General features: G+C 31.3%; 2 protein-coding genes across 5 annotated transcripts in view; one reads left to right on the forward strand and one right to left on the reverse strand.

Moving 5' to 3' along the window:
* The window catches only part of LOC132721984 (zinc finger CCCH domain-containing protein 13-like), a 31,745-nt gene extending 28,879 nt beyond the window's left edge, over positions 1-2,866 (reverse strand). For 3 of the 4 annotated variants that reach the window (XM_060706376.1, XM_060706375.1, XM_060706374.1), the window contains exon 1: positions 2,713-2,866. In XM_060706376.1, the coding sequence (XP_060562359.1) occupies positions 2,713-2,756 (44 nt within the window). In that variant the 5' untranslated portion in view covers positions 2,757-2,866. The remainder of the gene's footprint in view (positions 1-2,712) is intronic. The other variant, XM_060706377.1, reaches the window with a different exon arrangement.
* A 4,699-nt stretch (positions 2,867-7,565) lies between these two features.
* Positions 7,566-19,592, forward strand: LOC132721975 (clathrin light chain A-like). The gene is made up of 5 exons (XM_060706361.1): positions 7,566-7,637; positions 8,420-8,569; positions 9,781-9,828; positions 15,440-15,545; positions 17,281-19,592. The coding sequence occupies exons 1-5, from the start codon at positions 7,566-7,568 to the stop codon at positions 17,394-17,396; spliced, it is 492 nt and encodes a 163-aa protein (XP_060562344.1). The 3' UTR covers positions 17,397-19,592.
* The last annotated feature ends 3,160 nt before the right edge of the window (positions 19,593-22,752 follow it).

Below are 22,752 nucleotides of genomic sequence, written 5' to 3' on the forward strand. Positions count from 1 at the left end.
ATCAACAAAAGATTTTCTTTAAATACATTTAATTTCTTAACTCAAATGCAATAACTATCAAATACATACTTGTAATATCAATACAAAGGAAACATCATACATTTATGTATATCTATATAATCTGATTGTTTTAGAAACTTATTTTAATTGAAGATTATATATTAATTATTTGATACATATACTATGCATATAAAATGCACTCACCTTTGAAGCATACACTTGTCTAAACCGTCTAAAAACTGCTAGATATAAGGCATGATTTTGACAACAAAAAATACACTTTTTAAACCTTAAAGCGCATTTTCAACCATATGGAGTACTTCAATGAAACAAATGTTTACAATGTTTTACTGTATAACTATCATAAATTTTGTCTGTTTTGGTTTTGCAGAACATGTACATTGACATATTACTGGTCATACTGCACTGAACACATTATTATTTAGGTAGACCATTTAGTAAGTTAAAAACATCAAAATATTATTCATTTATAAGCACTCTGGACAAATTCATCTTTTCTGCTTTTTGCTCCTGGGCAATTTAATTTCATATAATTTAATACAATACTTGACTTTCAAGTACTTCAAATTTACAAGTTTTGTCCCATCGCTTTATGGTATCGAACTTGATATTCTATCAAATACCCAATAGTAATGATAACATGCCAAAATATAGTTTTTTACATCTGGGGTATATTTTGAACATTATCTTTAATATTGATAGAATTCCAAGTTCCTGTGGTATCTAATAATCTACGGTAGACAGACGTTTCACTATTGAGACGGTTCACACCAAGACAGTTCACACCAAGACGTTTCACTCCCAAATGGGAGTGAAACGTCTTGAAGACATTTCACTCCCATTTTATACCAAAATTATTTTGATATGTATGATATACTTCAAATGGACCTTAATTTTACTAAAAAATGAAAGTTTGTATGTCATAATTGTTAAAGTTTTATTTTTTTATTTTTTTACTTTATAAGAGAGATCTTTGATCTAATATCTTTTCAGATATTTATTCTTATTGAGTGAAGATATCATATATGACCGGATTTAATTGTATGAAAGTTGCAGTCCTCTAAAGATGTTAATGATTATAATTAATAAGTGATTTTCTTTGCATTAAGTACATTTTTATATCAACAAGTAAAAAATTCTGTAGATAACCTTACAGGCTTACATTTTATATCAAATATGATTATCTGATTCAATATTATTTTATTTTTGTTATAATTTATAACCAAAACTTATGGAGGAGTTTCTGTTTCCATGACTTTTGTTTTAATTGGCTGAACATTGTCTAAAAATATTTCAATGGTCCAATAAACAACTAATTAATAACTATTGATGCTAAAGTGCAATGTTTATACAACTAATTTAATAGTGATGTCAACTGTTAATTGATGGTCTCAGTGTTTACACAACTAATTAGGTGATGAAATTACTGTTAACACCATAATTACCTAAGTTTGTTTAATGGCTACTGTTCAATAAATTGATAAAGAAATAATTTAAATGAATAATTAATTTTATGCACATTTTCTGCATTTCATTGATAAATATATTTACAAAAAAAACTAATAAATATATTTCATATATTGATATTATTTAATTACTGCACTGATAGTGGTTTCAATATTCAAACTGGTGTCTTTGTTGTTCATGAACATTTTCATTTTGTTATTCTATTATCTTTCTTGATTTATTATAAATAGAATTTTTATTATGTTGTTACTCTTATAATAAAAACGATATTTCAGACCTTTGTTTTTCATTCATACCTCTTATCATTCAAACCATATTTAAATGAGTGTAATGATAATCTTCTAATAATTCATCATAATTATGTCCTCATTGAAACCAACATTTTCACTCATAATAATTAACAGGAATTCTTCAAAACACTGTTTAAATGGAACAAAATTCACTTTTCTGAGCTGATACTATACTTATTACAGTATAGATCATAATTATTTACATTTTCTCTAATATTTCAGAAAAATTATACTTTTATAATCATTCTTCAAAGTCATAAATTCTTCGTAACGATACTCTCAAATTCAACAAAATGAATCAATAAATTGAATTTCCCCTTAAAATGAAATTAATTTTCTTAATAAAAACATATAAAAAATGGGAGTGAAACGTCCATACAATTGACAAAATGGGAGTGAAACGTCTAGGTGTGAACCGTCTTGGGAGTGAAACGTCTCAATAGTGAAATGTCTTCGGAGTGAAACGTCTGACATGGATATCAACTAGCAAAGTGAAAACAAATCATACAATTTTGTGTTTAAATGAAATTAAGAAATAAAAAAACAAATTTTACAGGATGTTGGGAACAAAAAATCTGTTTTTCTGCTATAATTACAACCTTAATTCAATATAACCTTACTTTAATATTACAGCAACGGCTCTAATTTCTGCCAAATCTATTCAGTTTTTCTTGGACTTAGACTAAGTTGACCGTTGAAAGTCTACTTTTTACGCGACAGTGTTGCCAGTGGTGACATCCAGATAATCTATCTTCTCTTTCAGACGAATTGATAAAAATATCTGGTGCGTAACTTTGGGTTATGAATTAAAATCTTATTATAAAAACAAGAAAAATGCACACATATTATGAATAAAAATTGAGAAATGATTGCAGAATTTATCAGTGAATCTACATAAAACTATGGGAGGCAAATGTGATAAATCATTATGCACCTTCGATCTCTGCGGCGAGGTGAAGATTTCCGTGGAGGAGGCATTCTTCCTTCGGCTATGTATCAACTAATATATCAATTCTTGGAAGTTTCAATTCGGCGTGTACAAGCCGGCCATTTGCAATAGAGTTAAGCCAATGAAATGGATGCTCTTAACTCATACATAAACGGTGTTAACATAAAAAAATCGGGTACGTTACGATACCGAAATCAACTTGATTTCGGTAAAGTTACCGAAATCAACTTTTCATTACCGAAATAAACTCGTAAAAACCAACCTAGTTAAAATATTGCTATTATTTCTTCATTATTTGATGAAAATTAGTGAAATAGACTTTCAGTTAAAAAATCTATTGAAAATATTTTATTTTAATGATGTTATCAACAAAAATGTAATTATTGAGTTACTTCCCTTTGTTCTAAACAAACCCGTTATGTGTATAGCATACCGAAATCAGCTGTGAAGTTTAAATTATGTATATAAAATACATGTATAATACATAAATAGTGATTATTAAAGATAATTTATGTTTTTGAAATTAAAAGAAAACCCGACTGCATTGATTGAGAGCGTTCAGTTGCAACTGAATAGATATCGTAAATTAAAATGTTAACTTATGTTTAATTTATTGTACATTATTTGAGTATAAAAGAACAATGATGCGTGTAAAGCATTCATTAGACAAGGAAACAACAAAAAAAAGCATTCATAGACAAGGAAAAACAATAAAATAAATGTTATTCGGGCCTATATTAATGTACAAGGACCTTGTCGATATTTATAACGAACAGAAAACATCTTCCATTTTTTTCACCGATTATTAATAGAATAATGGAAACATGAATATGAAAAAGTGATATATATTCATTTTACACGGTACAATATTAATTAAAACGAAGTAAGATTTTTTCTCTAACCTATGAAATGAACTTTCGAACAGGGGTTGATTAACTTTAAGTCATTATGCAATAAAAATATATTGCAGGTTTAGAGATTATTTGGTACACAAATTATGTATTTTACAGCAACCATTTATTACAAGACATTAGCACAAGCATGTTTTATACCTGCACGTGATTATCGTGACATAAACAATTTTCTAATCAAATCATACTCTAAAAAGCTATGATCGACTATGATTGAAAAATATAATACTCTTTAATATGAGTTAAATCTAATTATAAATTTGTACTTGTTTCATGACCATTTACGAGTTTGAATACAATATATAATTCGACTGCTCTAAAAAAAATCCATAAACATTGTTATAATGTATCAGACGGTTAAAATTTGAAATTGGAAAGTTTGTGTCTTTCTTTTATTGAACAGTTAAACTATATATTAACAAATCGCTAACATATGTTATGGGGGACTCTTTATATAAATATTTTTTAAATGTTTATTACGAAATAAACCTATGGTTTTCATTATAATCTTTATCTTTAACATACATTGGTATGTCAACTGTACCCCCTGTCTTAATTACTTCACACCTTACTTAATACAGTAATACACACATGTCATATCGTACAAGTTACACACATTACATAATTGAAATTTGCCAGTATAAAGTGTTCCATTTATTCCATCATATAAATCATCATTCATATATATCAGTTCATTCCATAAATGTATGCTGTTTACAGATATGAAATTTAAAATGATTATAAATCGATCAACATAAAATCATGACTTACACTTTTTCAATAAGTAGAATATGTAGTTATTATTTATATTATAAAGTATCAGGGACGTCAAAAATATGGCATACATTTTTGGAACAACTGATATGCAATTTGGGTTATTAATAATATCAAAAGCACCTTGTCTCATATACACGAAATGTTTTCTACGGAAACGTATAGCGACCACCCCTACAAATGTACATGTTAATTAAAACAGATCTTTTGACAATTTATTTAATATAACATTATAGTTTTACCAACTTTACTAGATCCTTGGATGTACTATACTGTACATACGTATCGTTATGTTTCCAGCTAGATCTGAAATATTTATACTATAAAACTATTAAAAAAAGTCTTTCTAAAAGTGTCCATCTATATTCAACTATTTTAATTAGTGAGCTAAATTAGGCGGATAACTTCTACAACAGTTTTGTTAAATCTTGTATTTTGAAAATCATTAAGAAACATCAAAGAGATGATACGCTGCTATGTTATCTGACTAAAGGAAAAAATTTAAACATTGAAAATATGCGATATGAATTCAAAGTTTAAAACTCACTTAAATACATTTTTTTCATAGACTTCTGAAATTCATGCAAATTATTTAGGGATTGTCCTCATCTTTGAAATGAAATCTGATTTGATTTCGGTAAATGCAACACATTAATAACAAGGGAAGTAATCATGATATAATATACATATCCGTCTATAACATCATCATTTTTTATAATTAAATATTTATTTTCTTTTGTTTATGGTTCAGTTTGAATGATTTTATATTTAATTAATAAAAAAGATCTATTTAAAATGTTTTATTTTAACTTTTACAAGCCGATTTCTGTATGGTAACATATTTCGGTTCGTGACAAATCAGGGAAGTATTGTTGATATTTAGAATTTGTTTCTAATTTCATAATTATTAATTATTTCGAACTGATTTTTTGCATGAAAGTCAAACTAAACCTATTGTAATAGATTATAATAGAAAAAAATATAATAAAACGCTTAATTGTGATTTTACAAGTTGATTTCGGTAATGAAAAGTTGATTTCGGTAACTTTACCGAAATCAAGTTGATTTCGGTATCGTAACGTACCGAAAAAAATCTGCAATGAATTATGGAACGCCAATTTAAAACAAACACTGAATAGGGTACCCAGATAACATTTAATATCTACATTTCTGGTAAACCACTATACCAGAGACATATGATATACATGTATTTTAACGTCTCTGACTATACCCTTGTTATGAAATTGTCAATATTTAAACAAGTTAACCTAAAATATGATTTTTTTTTGTAATTTTTGATAAATTTAACACAGATCATATTAAAAATGCAGGACAATTATATAGCCTGTTCCAAAGTCAAAGTAAATAACACACCTCCTTGGTGCATATTGAGCACAATTCTTTTATTGATTACGACAAACAGGGTCTATCGAATATTTGAAAGACCCTGCAACAAAGAAACTTTTTTTGATTTGAAGAGTCTGATGAATATATAGAGGATACACTTAGATCAACTACAAATAGAAACATAATACATGTAAGATCTAATACAAAATATGTTAAAAGAACTTTTAGAAATAATGCAATGCAAGTATGGAATAATTTACCTTATCATATTAAAGATCGAGTCTTCGTCTTTATATGCTTTTAAAAGAAATATGAAAACAATATTTACTTGATAATTGAGAGCTCCAGATGATTTTTTTGGGCAAGGGGTTTTTACCGCTCAAAATGTGCAGTGAGGGGTAAAATGCAAATTCTGAAAAACTTAAGGGGTAAAATCAGTCAAAAAAGCATTTTGCATTTTTTATAAACAAATTAAACTTATTATTTTTGTTCGTTTGATTATTTTTTTAAGAAAAACTTTTACAAATAAAATACTGATTCAATGTGAAACAATACCAAACATGCTCTGTAAGTCAGACTTCCAGGGTATACTGAAACTCGAGTTTAGGATACACAGCAAAATTATCAGGGCTTCCATTTTCAAAATTTGGAAGTCAGAATTCAAAATCTCTGATATTGGAAGTCACATTTTATAGGTAAAGAAGGAAAAGTATCAGATTTTGGAAGTCACTTGTCAGGCCGAAATGAAGGAGTAATGACTCCCAAACTTCCAATAGTGAAAGCCCTGAAATTATTTTACATTCTAGGAGTCAATATTTTCTTTCATTATTTCTGTTGGCATGTACCTTATCATGTACTCCAGTCTGAAAAATTATAGTTGAAATTAGAATAAAAGAAAAATAAACAAGATTTTTTTATCTTTCTTTAGAAAAGTATTAGTCTGAGAGAAGATTGTCCGTCACTGTAAACTGGGTACGAAAATATTGAGTACAAAACTGCAGGTGAAAAAACATGTTTTTGTTCCAACAGCAAAAGTGAAAGAAATTAAAATATATTATATATATTGAGGCGTTAGCGTGTCAATAGATGCCTAAACAAACTTAATACTATGTTAAATCCTACGATGATTATCTGGCACAAATTTTATCAATAATTTCACAGGTTGATCTACAAGAGAAACCTCCCTTAAATTCTGTACTTCCTACTACTTTCGTTTTTAAAATGCGATGTTGACAACAGAATTTTTAGTTTTCAAAGCAATAATATGAAAATATACTGATTTTTATGCTCAAAACATCCTCTTTCTAAATATCAAATGTTTACACTGCTACTCTTTCATGCTTAAATTATGACATACAAGCTATTTTCATTTTGTTGTGTGTAACCAGGGTCTTTCAAATAGAAAGTCCCTGGTGTAACTTTGACGCACGAATTTTGAAAGTGATGCGTATTTTAGATTTTCTATGTATGCGTATTTCACGCTGATCAATACGCACGCTATCTTGAGCTCTGATTATTATTTTACTTGATATACAATTTAAATGAATCTGATGTATGCATGTGCCTGTCAATTTGAATGGTTGTTATTTATGTTTTTGATATGTGTGTACATATTTGTGAATTTCATTAATTTGTTTCATTGAAGGCCTGTTCCGGCTGAAGGAATTTTGGTAGACCGATGTTAATACGGCGTTCCATAGAAATATTTTACAGCTAGCCAATGAAAATGCTTGTGACAGTGTGGCATTTACGGAATGTCCCGATCTCATACGGAAAAGGCAGTGTGACGTTTCCTGTAATATCAAAATGGCTGACTTTGACGAATTTGAGAACCCTGCTCCTCAACAATCAGAGGACGATCCAGCTGCAGACTTTTTAGCCCGAGAAAAATGAGCAAAGGCCTAGAAGACGATAACTTGTGGAGAAAATGCTGGGGGTAATCGATCGTCTCATTATAAAAATTATAACTTTTCCTTGTAAAATTTCCGGTACCCCCACTAAATTTGATAACATAACTTTTTTTTTAAATCATAATTTTGCCGTTGTTTTTTTTAAAAATAATCCCTTTTCTTTATTCTAACCTTTTTTTATTTTAATTTTTTTTATAATTATAGTTTAATGATTATTAAAACGCCCCCTTTTGTTTATGGGACTTTTAAAATTTATGAAGATCTAGGGGTTTCTTTGCCCCCAGGGTTCTTCATTGCCTAATTTTCAGAAAAAAAAATGAAGAACGGGAAAAAATTAATATGAAAAAGCGAAAACCCAAAGTGAGCCCCGTTTATTTTAGTAAAAATTTTTCATAAATAAATTTTATAAAAAAATCATTCATTTTTTTTTACATTTTTTTTTTAAACTGTCTTTGGGTTTTTTTATACACTGCTTCTGTTATTTTGGGTTTCCCCGTCCTATTATATTCCAGTCTACACACATTTCAATCAGAATCTTCGGTTTTTTTGTTATCATAATGTAAAAATTTTTCCTGTGTCAGTTTTTATTTTGCGAAAATTTTATAACCATCCCTTTTTAGAGTACTCATGTTACCGAAAGCCTTTGCGACAACCTTCATGCCAGCTCTTCGAGCTCGCTATTATATTAATTTACGTCAAACTGAATGTTTTAGATTCTAATTAATGCAAATCTTAGATTTTTTGACATAGAGCCACTCAACAAACATAAAACAATATTGGCAAAATATTTCAGGGGCTGATTTTGATCCATTTGGAGGTGCTGGAGAACAAACAGGAGGCTCACCACAGCCAACAGATGACTTTACTGGGGGAGATTTTACTGGAGGTGAAACAGCCCAGGTGTGTATTATACTCTCAACCCTGCTGGAACCGAAAGTAATTAACATTTGTCACTAGTATAGAGCCCGTCCAGAGTACAGTTTTCCAGGCTCTATGCTGTTGGTGGCACAATTATAGTGTTTTGAATTTAAAACTGGACTTTTCCAACTTTCAAGCAGGGCAATAAATTCCATTACACAAATTTTGTTTGTAATGCATTACAGCATATACATTATGTATTTGTTACACATTTATACATAGCGTAAAAATAAAAGAAAAATCCATGTTATTCATAATGACATTTCTTTAATAAATGTATCCATTAGTTTCGACAAGTATGATGTTTCAAGATATTAATTTTAATCTGTATTATAATATATCCAGTGTTGACTTGTTAATTTTGTTTATGTAATACTAATAAACTGCTAACATTTTAAATAAGATATTTTATCACATTAATTCTACCTTGTAACTTTTGTATAATACATATCATTCATTAACTCTTTGTTTGACTTTCGTTGACAAGCTGATTTAAGAATATTTTCATTGCTAGTTAACATTGTGTTGCCATACTTGCTTTTAAAAAATATTGTAATACCTTTTTGGAAGAAATAATTAAGTATTATTCTGTAGGATTTTGTCATTTAAAAAGAAAGGTCACAGCATACATGATACTTTTCTATATTTAAAGCCAGAAAAAAGATGAAAAGAATTATCACAAAATTAATGCCAGCATCTTTCAAGCTGTAGTTTGCCATGAAGTATTTTATGTCCATTGTACAATTTAAACCAAGGTTGTCATTTAACAAATTTCTGAGAGGGTTTATTTTGAAATTGTGGCAGTATGTTTTGTTTTTATAACTGTTTTCTAAGTTTTTTGGGGGCTAAAAATTAATGCATTTAAGACAATGAATTTGGCCTTCTGCCACTTCAGGGTTTTTACTTTCATCTGAAGCAGCAAATGTGCCAATGAAAACAACTGATTTGGCCAAGGGTCAATGGGGATATTTTAAATTTTTAATCTACAAGCTATGAAATACAACTGATTTTAACAGCATTTTAACTGATGATTTGAGATTGCCAGTCTTTTAATAATGAAAACCCCGCACCTTCTAAATGACAACCTTGATAAAAGCCCATTTACACTAAAAGTGTATGTATGACTCTTAAATGTGACTGGTTTTCAAGTAGTAAAACAAACCCAGTAGTGTACTAATAATTTTCCTCAACAGTTTGACTCTACTGGTGACATGGGTGAAACTAATGAACAAGATACAGGGGTAAGATCATATATTATGAACTAATGGAGAGGGTTTTTTACATAAATATGATAATATCAATCAGTGTTCCCTCTCATGTTTGAGTCCAAAGATAATTATAATACCATGTTACTCTCTTGAATTTATATTTAAAAGTATCTGATTTATGATATAATGTATAGACTTCCAGATTTCAAATAATGGAAGTCCTCATTGATTGAAGATTATTTTAGGGAAGATATGAATATTACTCCATTTTTGGGAACACTGATAAAACTCATGAGGCAGCTTGTGTGATATTGATATTGTCAACCCAAAGGGCATGATATCATAGTCAGTTAAGCTGTGATGTAACATTGTGTTATGAGAGTTGACAATAGTGATATCATAACACACTGCCATATCATGATATTAATTTCTGATATTTATTGATTATACCTAACATAATTCTGTCTAACAATGATATTTTAACTGTTTTCATTGTCTGTACAGTGTTTAAATCACATTGAAAAGTTACAGTCACTTCTTCATGTCATACAAGGGAGATAATCATTGAATTGTTAGGCTGAAGAAAGTCTTGACAAATTATTTGCCCTTGTATGACATTTAAAACGTAACTCAATTGTGCTTGTTTACATGTCAAAAAATGTTGAACATGTTTTTTATAGTCAAATTGCCTGCTTCTTGGGGAAAAGGCTTACATCATTGTAGACAGAAGTAAGGTATAATGAATTAATATGACATAATTATGTTATTTACTCACATTGTTTGTAATTGTATTCACAGCCATTTATCCACTCACCTTATAGTTGTAGATTTTAATACATGTAGTACTTTACTAACAGCTTTTAGGAGGTGTAATAATGTTACTAAAAGTCTGTTAAAACAATTGTTTCAGTTATATTGTTGTACTCAAGTCATATTGTTCTTCAATCATATTGTCTTTCTGTCATATCGTCCTTCAGTCATAAAAATAAATAATCATATAATCCTTCAGTCATATCATCCTTCAGTCATATCATCCTTCAGTCATATTGTCCTTCAGACAACTCATATAGTCCTACAGTCATGACATCCTTCAGTCATATTGTCCTACAGTCATATTCTTCAGTCATGTTGTCCTTCAGTCATATCATCCTTCAGTGATATTGTCCTGCAGTCATATCATCCTACAGTCATATCCTACAGTTATATCATCTATCAGTCAAATTGTCCTTCCATCATATCATCCTTCAGTCATATCATCCTTCAGACATATTATCCTTCAGTCATATTGTCCTTCAGTGATATTGTCCTGCAGTCATATCATCCTACAGTCATATCCTACAGTTATATCATCTATCAGTCAAATTGTCCTTCCATCATATCATCCTTCAGTCATATCATCCTTCAGACATATTATCCTTCAGTCATATTGTCCTTCAGTGATATTGTCCTGCAGTCATATCATCCTACAGTCATATCCTACAGTTATATCATCTATCAGTCAAATTGTCCTTCAGTCATATTGTCCTTCAGTCATATCATCCTACAGTCATATTGTCCTTCAGTCATTGTGTCCTACAGTCATAACATCCTTTAGTCATATCATCCTACAGTCATATAATCCTTCAGTTATATTGTCCTTCAGACATATTATCCTTCAGTCATATTGTCCTTCAGTCATATTGTCCTACAGTTATATCATCCTACAGTCATATCCTACAGTTATATCATCTATCAGTCAAATTGTCCTGCAGTCATATTATCCTTCGGTCATATCATCCTACAGTCATATCATCCTACAGTCATATTGTCCTTCAGTCATTGTGTCCTACAGTCATGACATCCTTCAGTCATATTGTCCTACAGTCATAACATCCTTTAGTCATATCATCCTACTGTCATATTATCCTTCAGTCATATTGTCCTTCAGTCATATTATCCTTCAGTCATATTGTCCTTCAGTCATATCATCCTACAGTCATATTGTCCTTCAGTCATTGTGTCCTACAGTCATAACATCCTTTAGTCATATCATCCTACTGTCATATTATCCTTCAGTCATATTGTCCTTCAGTCATATTATCCTTCAGTCATATTGTCCTTCAGTCATATTTTTCTTCAGTCATATTGTCCTTCAATCATTTTTCAGTCATATTTATAAGTGAACAGTATTTTTACCTTTGTTAAAGCAGTTCATTTCCACCACATGAATTACCGGTATGTTTCAAAATGGCCAAACCATAGAAAAATGAATTTTACTTTAAGTTCTGTTTAATTGTACACAATCCATTTAACCCTTCAAATTTTATTTACAAAATTGGTTTGCATTTTATATAATCACAATGAAATAGAAAAAAATTGTCTGTAGTTTTACTATTGGTATTTAGTTTGTCATCACATGTTTATATTTACCTTTAGATCATTTCCTTGAACACCAGATTTTTTATTTTTAACTTCCTATTTTATGGTCTTAGGTACATTTGTACTTAGTTTATACAGAATTGATTTTAGTTTGTGTAGCAAGATTTAAGCTTATAGACTAACTGGATTCTATCTAGAACCATAGCAGTGAGTGTAAAATTTCTTACTTAAGGAAACAAGCCCCTGATGTTGAACTCGCGGGGCTAGTCATCTTTACATTACTAGTCTGATGTGTTAACCAGTCACTTAAGTAAACCACTTGGCCATACAGCCACTAAAGTAAATGTACTTGAAGAGGACAGGTGGCCTAGTGGGTGAGGTTTGAGCCCTGATAGGATTACAACATTCTTTCCTCATATAACACCATGGCTAGTAACTTAAGGGTGACCCTCAAGTTTTCCTCACAATCAAGCTAAAATAATGATATGTACTGTAAGGTCTCCAGGAGAGAGTGTCCAGGAAGGAGAGGCTTACTATGAGCTGAATCAGTTATTGTAGCTCTAGGTGCAATTCCTTCCTGCTTCAATTGTAAATAATTAACATGTGTTAACATTAACCTTGAATAAAACTATGTTTAACCCAAGAACTCCATTGCTAAGTAGCTGGAGTTATTACCCCTAAATTCTGTGAATGCTTAAACCTGGGTTGAGGGCAGTAAATTCTTAAAATATGATTTAACTATTGAGCTGGCTTGTAGAAAGTAAATTGATTGGTCAGAGCTCTGTGCCTTAGCTTTTGCCTGTAATAATTATATTTATAATGTATGCAATAGCACTTGATGTATTCCTTTACGTTTTTTTTCATTATCTTTGACTTTGTGACTCATAAGAGAACTGCGTTTTGTGCAAAATGTAATTTTTATGCCTTCTTGGGGAGAAACAAATTGATTCCTCTGTCAAGAATTAAATATGAGACCACCAGTACTGTCTTTAATATGTAAAAGTAATAATTTTCAAAGGGATGACAGTGTTGGTAATTTATGGTTGGTGACATTCCATAATTTTCTCTGGTATTTAACATGTTAATTTAGGCAAATTTTGTAATTTTTTGGAAACTTTATCTAATTATGAAATACTAGGCAATGTAAAACATATTAAATTATAAAATAGAAGGCTATGTAAAAAACATGACTTATGGTTTTGAAATAGAAAAATCAATACTATTATTCAAACAATAAATATTCAATAAATGATGTATGAGTGACATGGGTTTTTCATTATACATGTAGCCACTGTTAATCTTATGTAATAAAAGTGAGTGTATTTTAGTACTTTTGTGTTTAGGTTGTTTTTAGTCCCCTACCGGTTTACCGGAGGGGACTTTAGGTTTACCCTCCGTCCGTCTGTCCGTCCGTCCGTCCGTCAGTCCGTCCGTCCGTCCGTCAGTCCGTCCGTCCACAAAACTGGATCCCGCGATAACGCAAAAAGTACTGAAAATATTTTAATGAAACTTGATATATGGATAGATGGCAGTATGGAGATTATGCACGTCTTTTTCTTTTCTTCCTATGTTGAAAATTCTGGTTGCTATGGCAACAAATGGACTGAAAATATGGCAAATTTTACACATAACCTGGATCCCGCGATAACGCAAAAAGTACTGAAAATATTTTTATGAAACTTGATATATGGATAGATGGCAGTATGGAGATTATGCACGTCTTTTTCTTTTCTTCCTATGTTGAAAATTCTGGTTGCTATGGCAACAAATAGACTGAAAATATGGCAAATTTATTCATAACCTGGAGCCAGTGATAACACAAAAAGTACTGAAAATATGTTTATGAAACTTGACATATGGGTAGATGGCAGTATGGAAATTATGCACATCCTTTTCTTATCTTCCTATGTTGAAAATTCTGGTTGCTATGGCAACAAATAGACTGAATTTCAAGATTTCTGATTCTAGTTTTTAAGTTTTTTCACTAAAAGTTCTTTATTTCTTAAGGTATTTTCTTCAAACTTTAGATATAAGTTGCTTGTCATCAACCACATCATATGTGACAAGGTTTACAACTCTAGCACAAAATTTATCAGAATTACCTCCCTTGAACTTAAAATTTTCATGAAAAAAACATTGTTTTTTTTAATAACTTCTTTTTCTGAATGTATCTACTTCAAACTTCATATAAATGTTTCTTATTATCACTCAACATTTGTGAGTGTTCAATACTCTAGCAAGACTATTTCCAGAATTATGCCCCTTTTGAACTTAGACTTTTTTTTGAAATAATTGGTAATTTTTACTCCAACTTCTTCAATCATGATAGGATTTTAAAAATGTTATATTTTGATAACAGGGATGTTTAAAAAATAACTTTAGAGTGTCCTTCAGTCCGTCTGTCTGTACATAAAAACTGTTTCCTGTGATCACTTTTAAAGAACTTTTTCAACAAATTTACTTAAAATAGGAACCTAAGTGAATGGCCAATGGCCCTTCAGATTGTTGCTTGGGCTCTTACCGGTAGGGGACTTATGGATTGCTTGCAATACTATGATAATTGCTTGTTCTTTTAGGCCTTAAAGACAATGTACATGTAATTTTATTTGATAGAAATTGTTTTCATACTATTAGGGTTGTTTGTTCGAATTTTTTTGGAAACAGATTTTATCAGAGTGTGTTGATTAATGACATGGCAAGTGTTCTGGAATTTTGCATAAGATTGTTTGATTCAGCTCTTCATCAAATAGTATACAAATTGTATACAAACCTCAATATGTTAAAAAAAACACAAAAAAACTCAGTGATGTCCCTTTAACCTACTACCACATGAAGTGATTTTTTAAAATGTGGTTTTGATAGTAGATGTAACATGTACTGTTAACTTCTAGTACCTATAATAACATGTACTTGATTGGCCATTTAACAACATTAAACAAAATTGAGCCGTGTCACGACAAAACCAACATAATGGGTTTGCGACCAGCATGGATCTAGACCAGCCTGCGCATCCACGCAGTCTGATCAGGATCCATGCTGTTCGCTATCAGTTTCTCTACTTGTAATAGAGTTGGTAAGCGAACAGCATGGATCCTGATCAGACTGCGCTGATGCCCAGGCTGGTCTGGATCCTTGCTTGTCGCAAACACATTATGTTGGTTTTGTCATGACACGGCTCAAATTTTCTTCATTTGGCAACATCGTGAATAAGAAAACAAAAGAATACATCCTGTGTGGACACTTAAAGTATTCATTATAATATAATTTCATGTACTATTTCTTGCAGGCAAATGACGCATACTCTGCCATAACTCAGGTAGACAAACAACGGGCTGAACCCGAGAAGATTCGTCTATGGAGAGAAGAAAACACACGCAGAATCGCAAAGAAAGGTATAAAAAAGATCCATGTGTATTTTTGTATTTTCATACATTTTAATGAAAAAACTTCCTTATCAGCTTTTTATCCCCCGCCGATGGAATCGGGAGGGGGATATAGTTTTGGCGTTGTTTGTCCGTCCTTCCATCCCTCCGTCCTAATTTCGTTTCTGGAGTAGATCTCTGCAACTACTGGCTGAAATTCAACGAAACTTTATGGGAATCATCAATATCAAGAGGAGATGCGCATATCGTCGACTTGTTCCGGTCCGACCCTTTAACTCAGAGTTATGGCCCTTGATTAGTTATGCAGTATGCATATAGAGTAAAAATCATTTCCGGTGTAGTTCTCTGCAACTACTGGCTGGAATTCAACGAAACTTTATGGGAATCACCAATATCAAGAGGAGATGCGCATATCCTCGGATTGTTCCGGTCAGACACTTAAACTCTGAGTTATGGCCCTTGATTAGTTATGTAGTATGCATATAGAGTAAAAATCGTTTCCGCACTACTTCTCTGCAACTACTGGCTGGAATTCAACGAAACTTTATGGGAATCATCAATACCAAGAGGAGATGGGCAGATCGTCGGCTTGTTCCGGTCAGACACTTTAACTTAGAGTTATGGCCCTTGATTAGTGATGCAATATGCATATGGAGTAAAAATCGTTTCCGGAGTAGTTCTCTGCAACTACTGGCTGGAATTCAACGAAACTTTATGGGAATCATCAATATCAAGAGGAGATGCGCATATCTTCGGCTTGTTCCGGTCAGACCCTTTTACTCAGAATTATGGCCCTTGATCAGTTATGTAGTATGCATATAGAGTAAAAATCGTTTCCGCACTACTTCTCTGCAACTACTGGCTGGAATTCAATGAAACTTTATGGGAATCATCAATACCAAGAGGAGATGTGCATATCGTCAGCTTGTTCCGGTCAGACAGTTTAACTCAGAGTTATGGCCCTTGATTAGTTATTCAGTATCCAGATAGAAAAATATTTGTTTCCTCGCTACTTCTCTGCTACTACTGGCTGGAATTCAATGAAACTTTATGGGATACTAAGAGGAGATGTGCATATAGTCGCCTTGTTCCAGTCAGATACTTATAACTCAGATTTATGGCCCTTGATTAGTTATGTAGTATGCATACATCTCATTGGCATTTCCAGATTTTACTATTTAACACAAAGTTATGGCTCTGTTTTTGCCCTGAATATTTATCAAGTTCAAAGAATATTACTGTTTATGCCATGATTAATATATAAATAAAGCCTTATGTCTTCAGTTGTTGTGTTAATAATAACCAGTACTCGGCGGGGAATATAAATTCAACGAATTTGCTTGTTCAAATTTGCCTTACAGGCTCAGTCAAACCAAGCTTGCAACTTTTTCAATTTTGCCATTTAGAAATTCCATTTGTCTCTATTTTTGTTGAGCAACTGAGCATCATGGTTTGTGTCACTGATATCATTTTTCTTGGTGTTTCATATTAGCTTTACTTTAGCCATGTTCAGTCTTTACTCATAGACGAGTTCAGAGCTGACCACCATACTCAACATAGCTTTCTTCTCATTATTAAACACTGGGTATATGTATATGGAGACAGTATTGTATAAACCAGTTTGATCTTATATTACATTTTATGATAATTCGAAGTTCTATATATTACGTTGGTCTCAAATTGAACAACAGACTTTGTTACATTGGTTAAAATGGAACAAAAGATTTTTTTGATTTATTTGTAGATGAAGAAGAAGAGAAACGTGTTAAAGAATGGAGAGATATAGCAAAGAAGGAATTAGATGACTGGTATAAACACCACGAGGAGCAGTTGACCAAGACCAAAGAGAACAATCGGTAAATTTCATTCTTGTTTTTTATGCTCATACTTTCTGCTGTAGAATAGTTGAAGTTGGCTACTTACATTTTTGGCTACATTTTCCTATGAGTAAAATTGGTTAACCTGTGGTGTAAAGGCAGATTTTTATTTTAAACTTGAATTTGTGGGTAATATTTTAGAATTTTTTTTGAGAGAGAAAAAAAGGCTGTTTAATTTGTCAGTATGTTAATAATTAAATACAGAATACTTGCTTGACCAATTGATGTGAAAATTATGTAAGAAAAACTATATAAAAGAGATGCTTAAATGATAATTATATATTCAAAAGGATATTTGAGGGGGAAAAATCCATTGTTACCAAGTAAAAATGTATGATGTAGAATTTATGTATGATTTTAAATGACTATTTACCAAGCATCATTGCCTTGACAGATTCCTTCCCCATTCTTTATTATTGCTTTAAGTGGCCGCTCACGTAATGTGTGGAAAGCTTTTAGCAGAGTTTGCGATACATTTTGGAAATGCTTCCTTTGATAATGTTGTGTGACTATGCGAATGTCATGTGAATACATAGTTAACTGACTTATAGTAATCTACTTTTTTTGCAATACTAACATTGGACAATTGGAGCTGAATAACATTTGGTTTCATTGGCTTTATAACAGAATAAACTTTGTTTCCGGCCAATTTTTCCGCAAAAGGTAGATCCATATCAACATTTTGAAAGATTCTGATCAAGTCATTTGTTGTTTTCTTTAAAGTTTTGTATTGGAGTAGGGGGTAGGGTATGGAATTCAGCAATTCATGTTTGACAAAAATTAAACAAGTTATCAAACTTTTTAGAAAGAAAGAATTTGGTTCCTTCATAAATATTTATTCTGCTAGTGCGTAAACTTTTTTTTTCAATCTTTAAGGATAAATGATAAAAAGCCCATCTAATGCAAATGTAAAATAGGGTAAAGTAGCCCAAAATAACATAAAAGATAAGTGAACCAATAATGGGATCATGAAAGTGTAAATTAAACTACATTTATCTATCAAAGTGTCAGTATGGATCTATCTCTGGAAAATGATTCCATTGGTTTGTACTAATTTCTACATTTCCACCTTAACAAGTTTTTCTTCATATCCCCATCTAGCAATGGACCGTAAGTTACCAAAACTATTGTACACAGTTCTCTAGAGATTATTAAACAAATGTTACATGTTGGTGTTGTGCATTAATATACATTAGGTCCAAAGTTATAAAACTTGAGAAAAGAAAATTTTGAGATTGGAAACCAGTCTGGGTATCAAGCAATATGATTGGTTCATTGAATGCATAGATTTGAAATGGACCAATGGTAAGGCTCCACTTTGTTGACTGGTCTCTGTCTCTAATTTTATAACCTTGGACTTGTATGCTAGTCATAGAACAAAGTTTGTTTTGATTTGAAACACATTTTTCAGAGTTTATAGCAGTTCTAGGTAATATTTGAGGGAATGTAAAAAAAAAGGAGTGGGTTTTATTCAAATTTCAATAGTCCATATCAAAGTCTGTGCACTTGGAAATGAGTTTGGGATTTCTTTTTTATCAAATGTTAAAAATTTTTGGTGTAAGCAAGTAGATAAACTTTTAAGTTGTTTTTCGTGTGCTTAAAGACCATCTCTTCAATCCAATTCATTCTAACAATAGTAGTGTTATGTGTGCTATATTTGTAGTGTTCTGTCTTTAATTCTTAGTGCTTCTAAGGGTGAAGGACTTACTATTTAGCTTTTGTTTGAAGCAAACTGCCTATAGGCAAAATATGGTTGTTTACAAATTTCAAAAATGTTTTCATTACATAATTCAGAGCTGTAGTTTTAAGGCTAAGAACATTTACAAAATTTTGTGGTGATAAATTAATATAACTGCATGTACAATGACATTTGAAGTTCAGTCTCTATCTACCTATTTTTTAGGTCTGTCTTGTGAATATGGAGACTAGCTGTTGTATGCTCATTGACATTTAACTGAATTTGGAACTAACTGATGTTTACTTAAGGAATTTCATTATCAAAGCAATTTATATAGAATCTGATTAATGCAATATCTAGACTGGCAGTATATTGGCTGGACTACAGGCTGGTCTGGCAATAAAGTAGTGACAAAGGCATAAATTAGCTAGTAAGCACATAAAAGTTTGGTAAATGCATTTTTCTTTTCAAAGACCTATTGTTTTTAAGTGCATTGTATTATTTTATCAATAAGGTTACTAATATTAAGGACCATTTTTTTTAAAAAGAGAAAACCCAGACAGTTATTTTACAGTTAATGATTTTTTAGCTCGACTATACGAAGTATATGGAGAGCTGTCCTACTCGTCCCGGCGTCGGCGTCCGCGTCCAGATTTCAGATTGAAGTTTTGGTGCAGTAAAATATTTTTCACTATAACTTTGTCATTTCTTAAGGTATCAACTTCAAACTTCAACTATATGTTCCTTATCATCAACCACATCTTATGTGACAAGGTTCAGAACTCTAGCACGAATATTTTCAGATTAATCTCCCCTTGAACTTAGAATTTTCCTTAAAAAATACTATTTTTTACTGTTACTTCTTTATTTCTTAAGGGATCACCCTCATACTTCAAATAAATGTACCTTATCATCATCCCCATCTTATGTGACAAGGTTCATAACTCTAGCACCAATATTTTTAAGATTTATCTCCCCTTGAACTTAGAATTTTCCTTAAAGAATAATATTTTTTACTGTTACTTCTTTATTTCTTAAGGGATCACCCTCATACTTCAAATATATGTACTTTATCATTATCCCCATCTTATGTGACAAGGTTCGTAACTCTAGCACAAATAATTTCAGATTTATCTCCCCTTGAACTTAGAATTTTCCTTAAAAAATAATATTTTTTAGCTCGACTATTCGATAAGAATAAGTAGAGCTATTGTAGTCACCCGAGCGTGGGCGTCGGCGTCGGCGTAACCACTTATGTTAAAGTTTTTGTAATAGTTTAAATATTTTCAAAGTCCATTGACATATGGCTTTGAAACTTTGCACACTTGTTCACCATCATTACCCCAACCTGTAAACAGGAGGAGGTAACTGTATCAAGCATTTTGACAGAATTATGCCCCTTTTTCGACTTAGAATTTACGTTAAAGTTTTTGTAATAGTTCAAATATTTTTCAAAGTCCATTGACATATGGCTTTGAAACTTTGCACACTTGTTCACCATCATTACCCAACCTGTAAACAGGAGGAGGTAACTGTATCAAGCATTTTGACAGAATTATGCCCCTTTTTCGACTTAGAATTTACGTTAAAGTTTTTTGTAATAGTTCAAATATTTTCAAAGTCCATTGACATATGCTTTTTGAAACTTTTGCACACTTGTTCACCATCATTACCCCAAACCTGTAAACAGGAGGCGGTAACTGTATCAAGCATTTTGACAGAATTATGCCCTTTTTCGACTTAGAATTTACGTTAAAGTTTTTGTAATAGTTCAAATATTTTCAAAGTCCATTGACATATGCTTTTGAAACTTTGCACACTTGTTTCACCATCATTACCCCAACCTGTAAACAGGAGAAGGTAACTGTATCAAGCATTTTGACAGAATTATGCCCCTTTTTCGACTTAGAATTTACGTTAAAGTTTTTGTAATAGTTCAAATATTTTCAAAAGTCCATTGACATATGCTTTTGAAACTTTGCACACTTGTTCACCATCATTACCCCCCAACCTGTAAACAGGAGGAGGTAACTGTATCAAGCATTTTGACAGAATTATGCCCCTTTTTCGACTTAGAATTTACGTTAAAGTTTTTGTAATAGTTCAAATATTTTCAAAGTCCATTGACATATGGCTTTGAAACTTTTGCACACTTGTTCACCATCATTACCCCAACCTGTAAAACAGGAGGAGGTAACTGTATCAAGCATTTTGACAGAATTATGCCCCTTTTTCGACTTAGAATTTATGTTAAAGTTTTTGTAATAGTTCAAATATTTTCAAAGTCCATTGACATATGCTTTTGAAACTTTCCACACTTGTTCACCATCATGACCCCAACCTGTAGACAGGAGGAGGTAACTGTATCAAGCATTTTGACAGAATTATGCCCCTTTTTTGACTTAGAATTTACGTTAAAGTTTTTGTAATAGTTCAAATATTTTCAAAGTCCATTGACATATGGCTTTGAAACTTTGCACACTTGTTCACCATCATTACCCCAACCTGTAAACAGGAGGAGGTAACTGTATCAGGCATTCTTTTTTACTATCAAGCACTAAGAATAGTCGAGCGTTGCTGTCCTACCGACAGCTCTTGTTACTGTTACTTCTTTATTTCTTAAGGGATCACCCTCATACTTCAAATATATGTACTTTATCATCATCCCCATCTTATGTGACAAGGTTCGTAACTCTAGCACAAATAATTTCAGATTTATCTCACCTTGAACTTATAATTTTCCTTAAAAAATATTATTTTTTACTGTAACTTATTTATTTCTAAAGGGATCAACTTCATACTTCAAATATATGTACCTTATCATCATCCATATCTAATGTGACAAGGTTCATAACTCTAGCACCAATATTGCAAGAATTATCTCCCCATAAACTTAGATTTTTTTTACTGGAAAAATGTTATTTTTTACTATAACTTTTTTAGTTTTAAAGGTATCTACTTCAAACTTCAAATACTTATTCGTTATCATCAATTACATTTTATGTGACAATGTTCATAACATTTGAAGAAGCAATTTTCACAGATTTATCTCTCTTTGAACTTAGGATTTTCTTTAAGAAATATTATAACTTCTCTACTTTTTAAGGTATCTACTTCAAACTTCAAATATATATTTCTTATCATAACACACATGTTGTGTGACAAGGTTCATAACTCTAGCGTGACTATTTCTAGAATTATTTCCCTTGATCTTGGAATTTATGTTAACAAATGTTATTTTTTTACTATAACTTAATACATATTAATACATAATTGATTTTTCTTTCATAGTTTTGTCTTCCTTACTGCATCCAGTATTTTATTAGTCAAGCTTGGCTGTCTCCTGTTACAGCTCTTGTTTATTATTTGGTATTATAGTAGATCTAGCTTGAATGTTAGTTGGTATTAAGCAGTTATCTTGTTTCATACAGTTGCTAAAACTTAAATGATCAATTTCCTTTTATGACCCCATTACAGCACTTTAATTTTTTGATGCAACAGAGCATGTCAGCATTGTTTCTATGACAATTTTGTGTGTTTTTCTTTCTTGTTTTCTAGAGTAAATTATTCTTAAATTTTATAGTATAGCAAAAGTACCTTCTCAAAGTGTTCTCCCTTTGCAGTATTTTTGAAGATTAAACATTTCTAGAAGGTCTCAGTT

Source organism: Ruditapes philippinarum, unplaced genomic scaffold (assembly GCF_026571515.1).
Source record: "Ruditapes philippinarum isolate M1 unplaced genomic scaffold, ASM2657151v2 ctg1879_1_1_1_1, whole genome shotgun sequence".
Classification (NCBI taxonomy): domain Eukaryota; kingdom Metazoa; phylum Mollusca; class Bivalvia; order Venerida; family Veneridae; genus Ruditapes; species Ruditapes philippinarum.

Coding starts and splice junctions, on each gene's coding strand:
- LOC132721975 (XM_060706361.1), top strand. CDS start 7,566: ATGGCTGACTTTGACGAATTTGAGAACCCTGCTCCTCAACAATCAGAG. Junction 9,829..15,439: donor CTAATGAACAAGATACAGGG/GTAAGATCATAT, acceptor TATTTCTTGCAG/GCAAATGACGCATACTCTGC. Junction 15,546..17,280: donor ACGCAGAATCGCAAAGAAAG/GTATAAAAAAGA, acceptor ATTTATTTGTAG/ATGAAGAAGAAGAGAAACGT.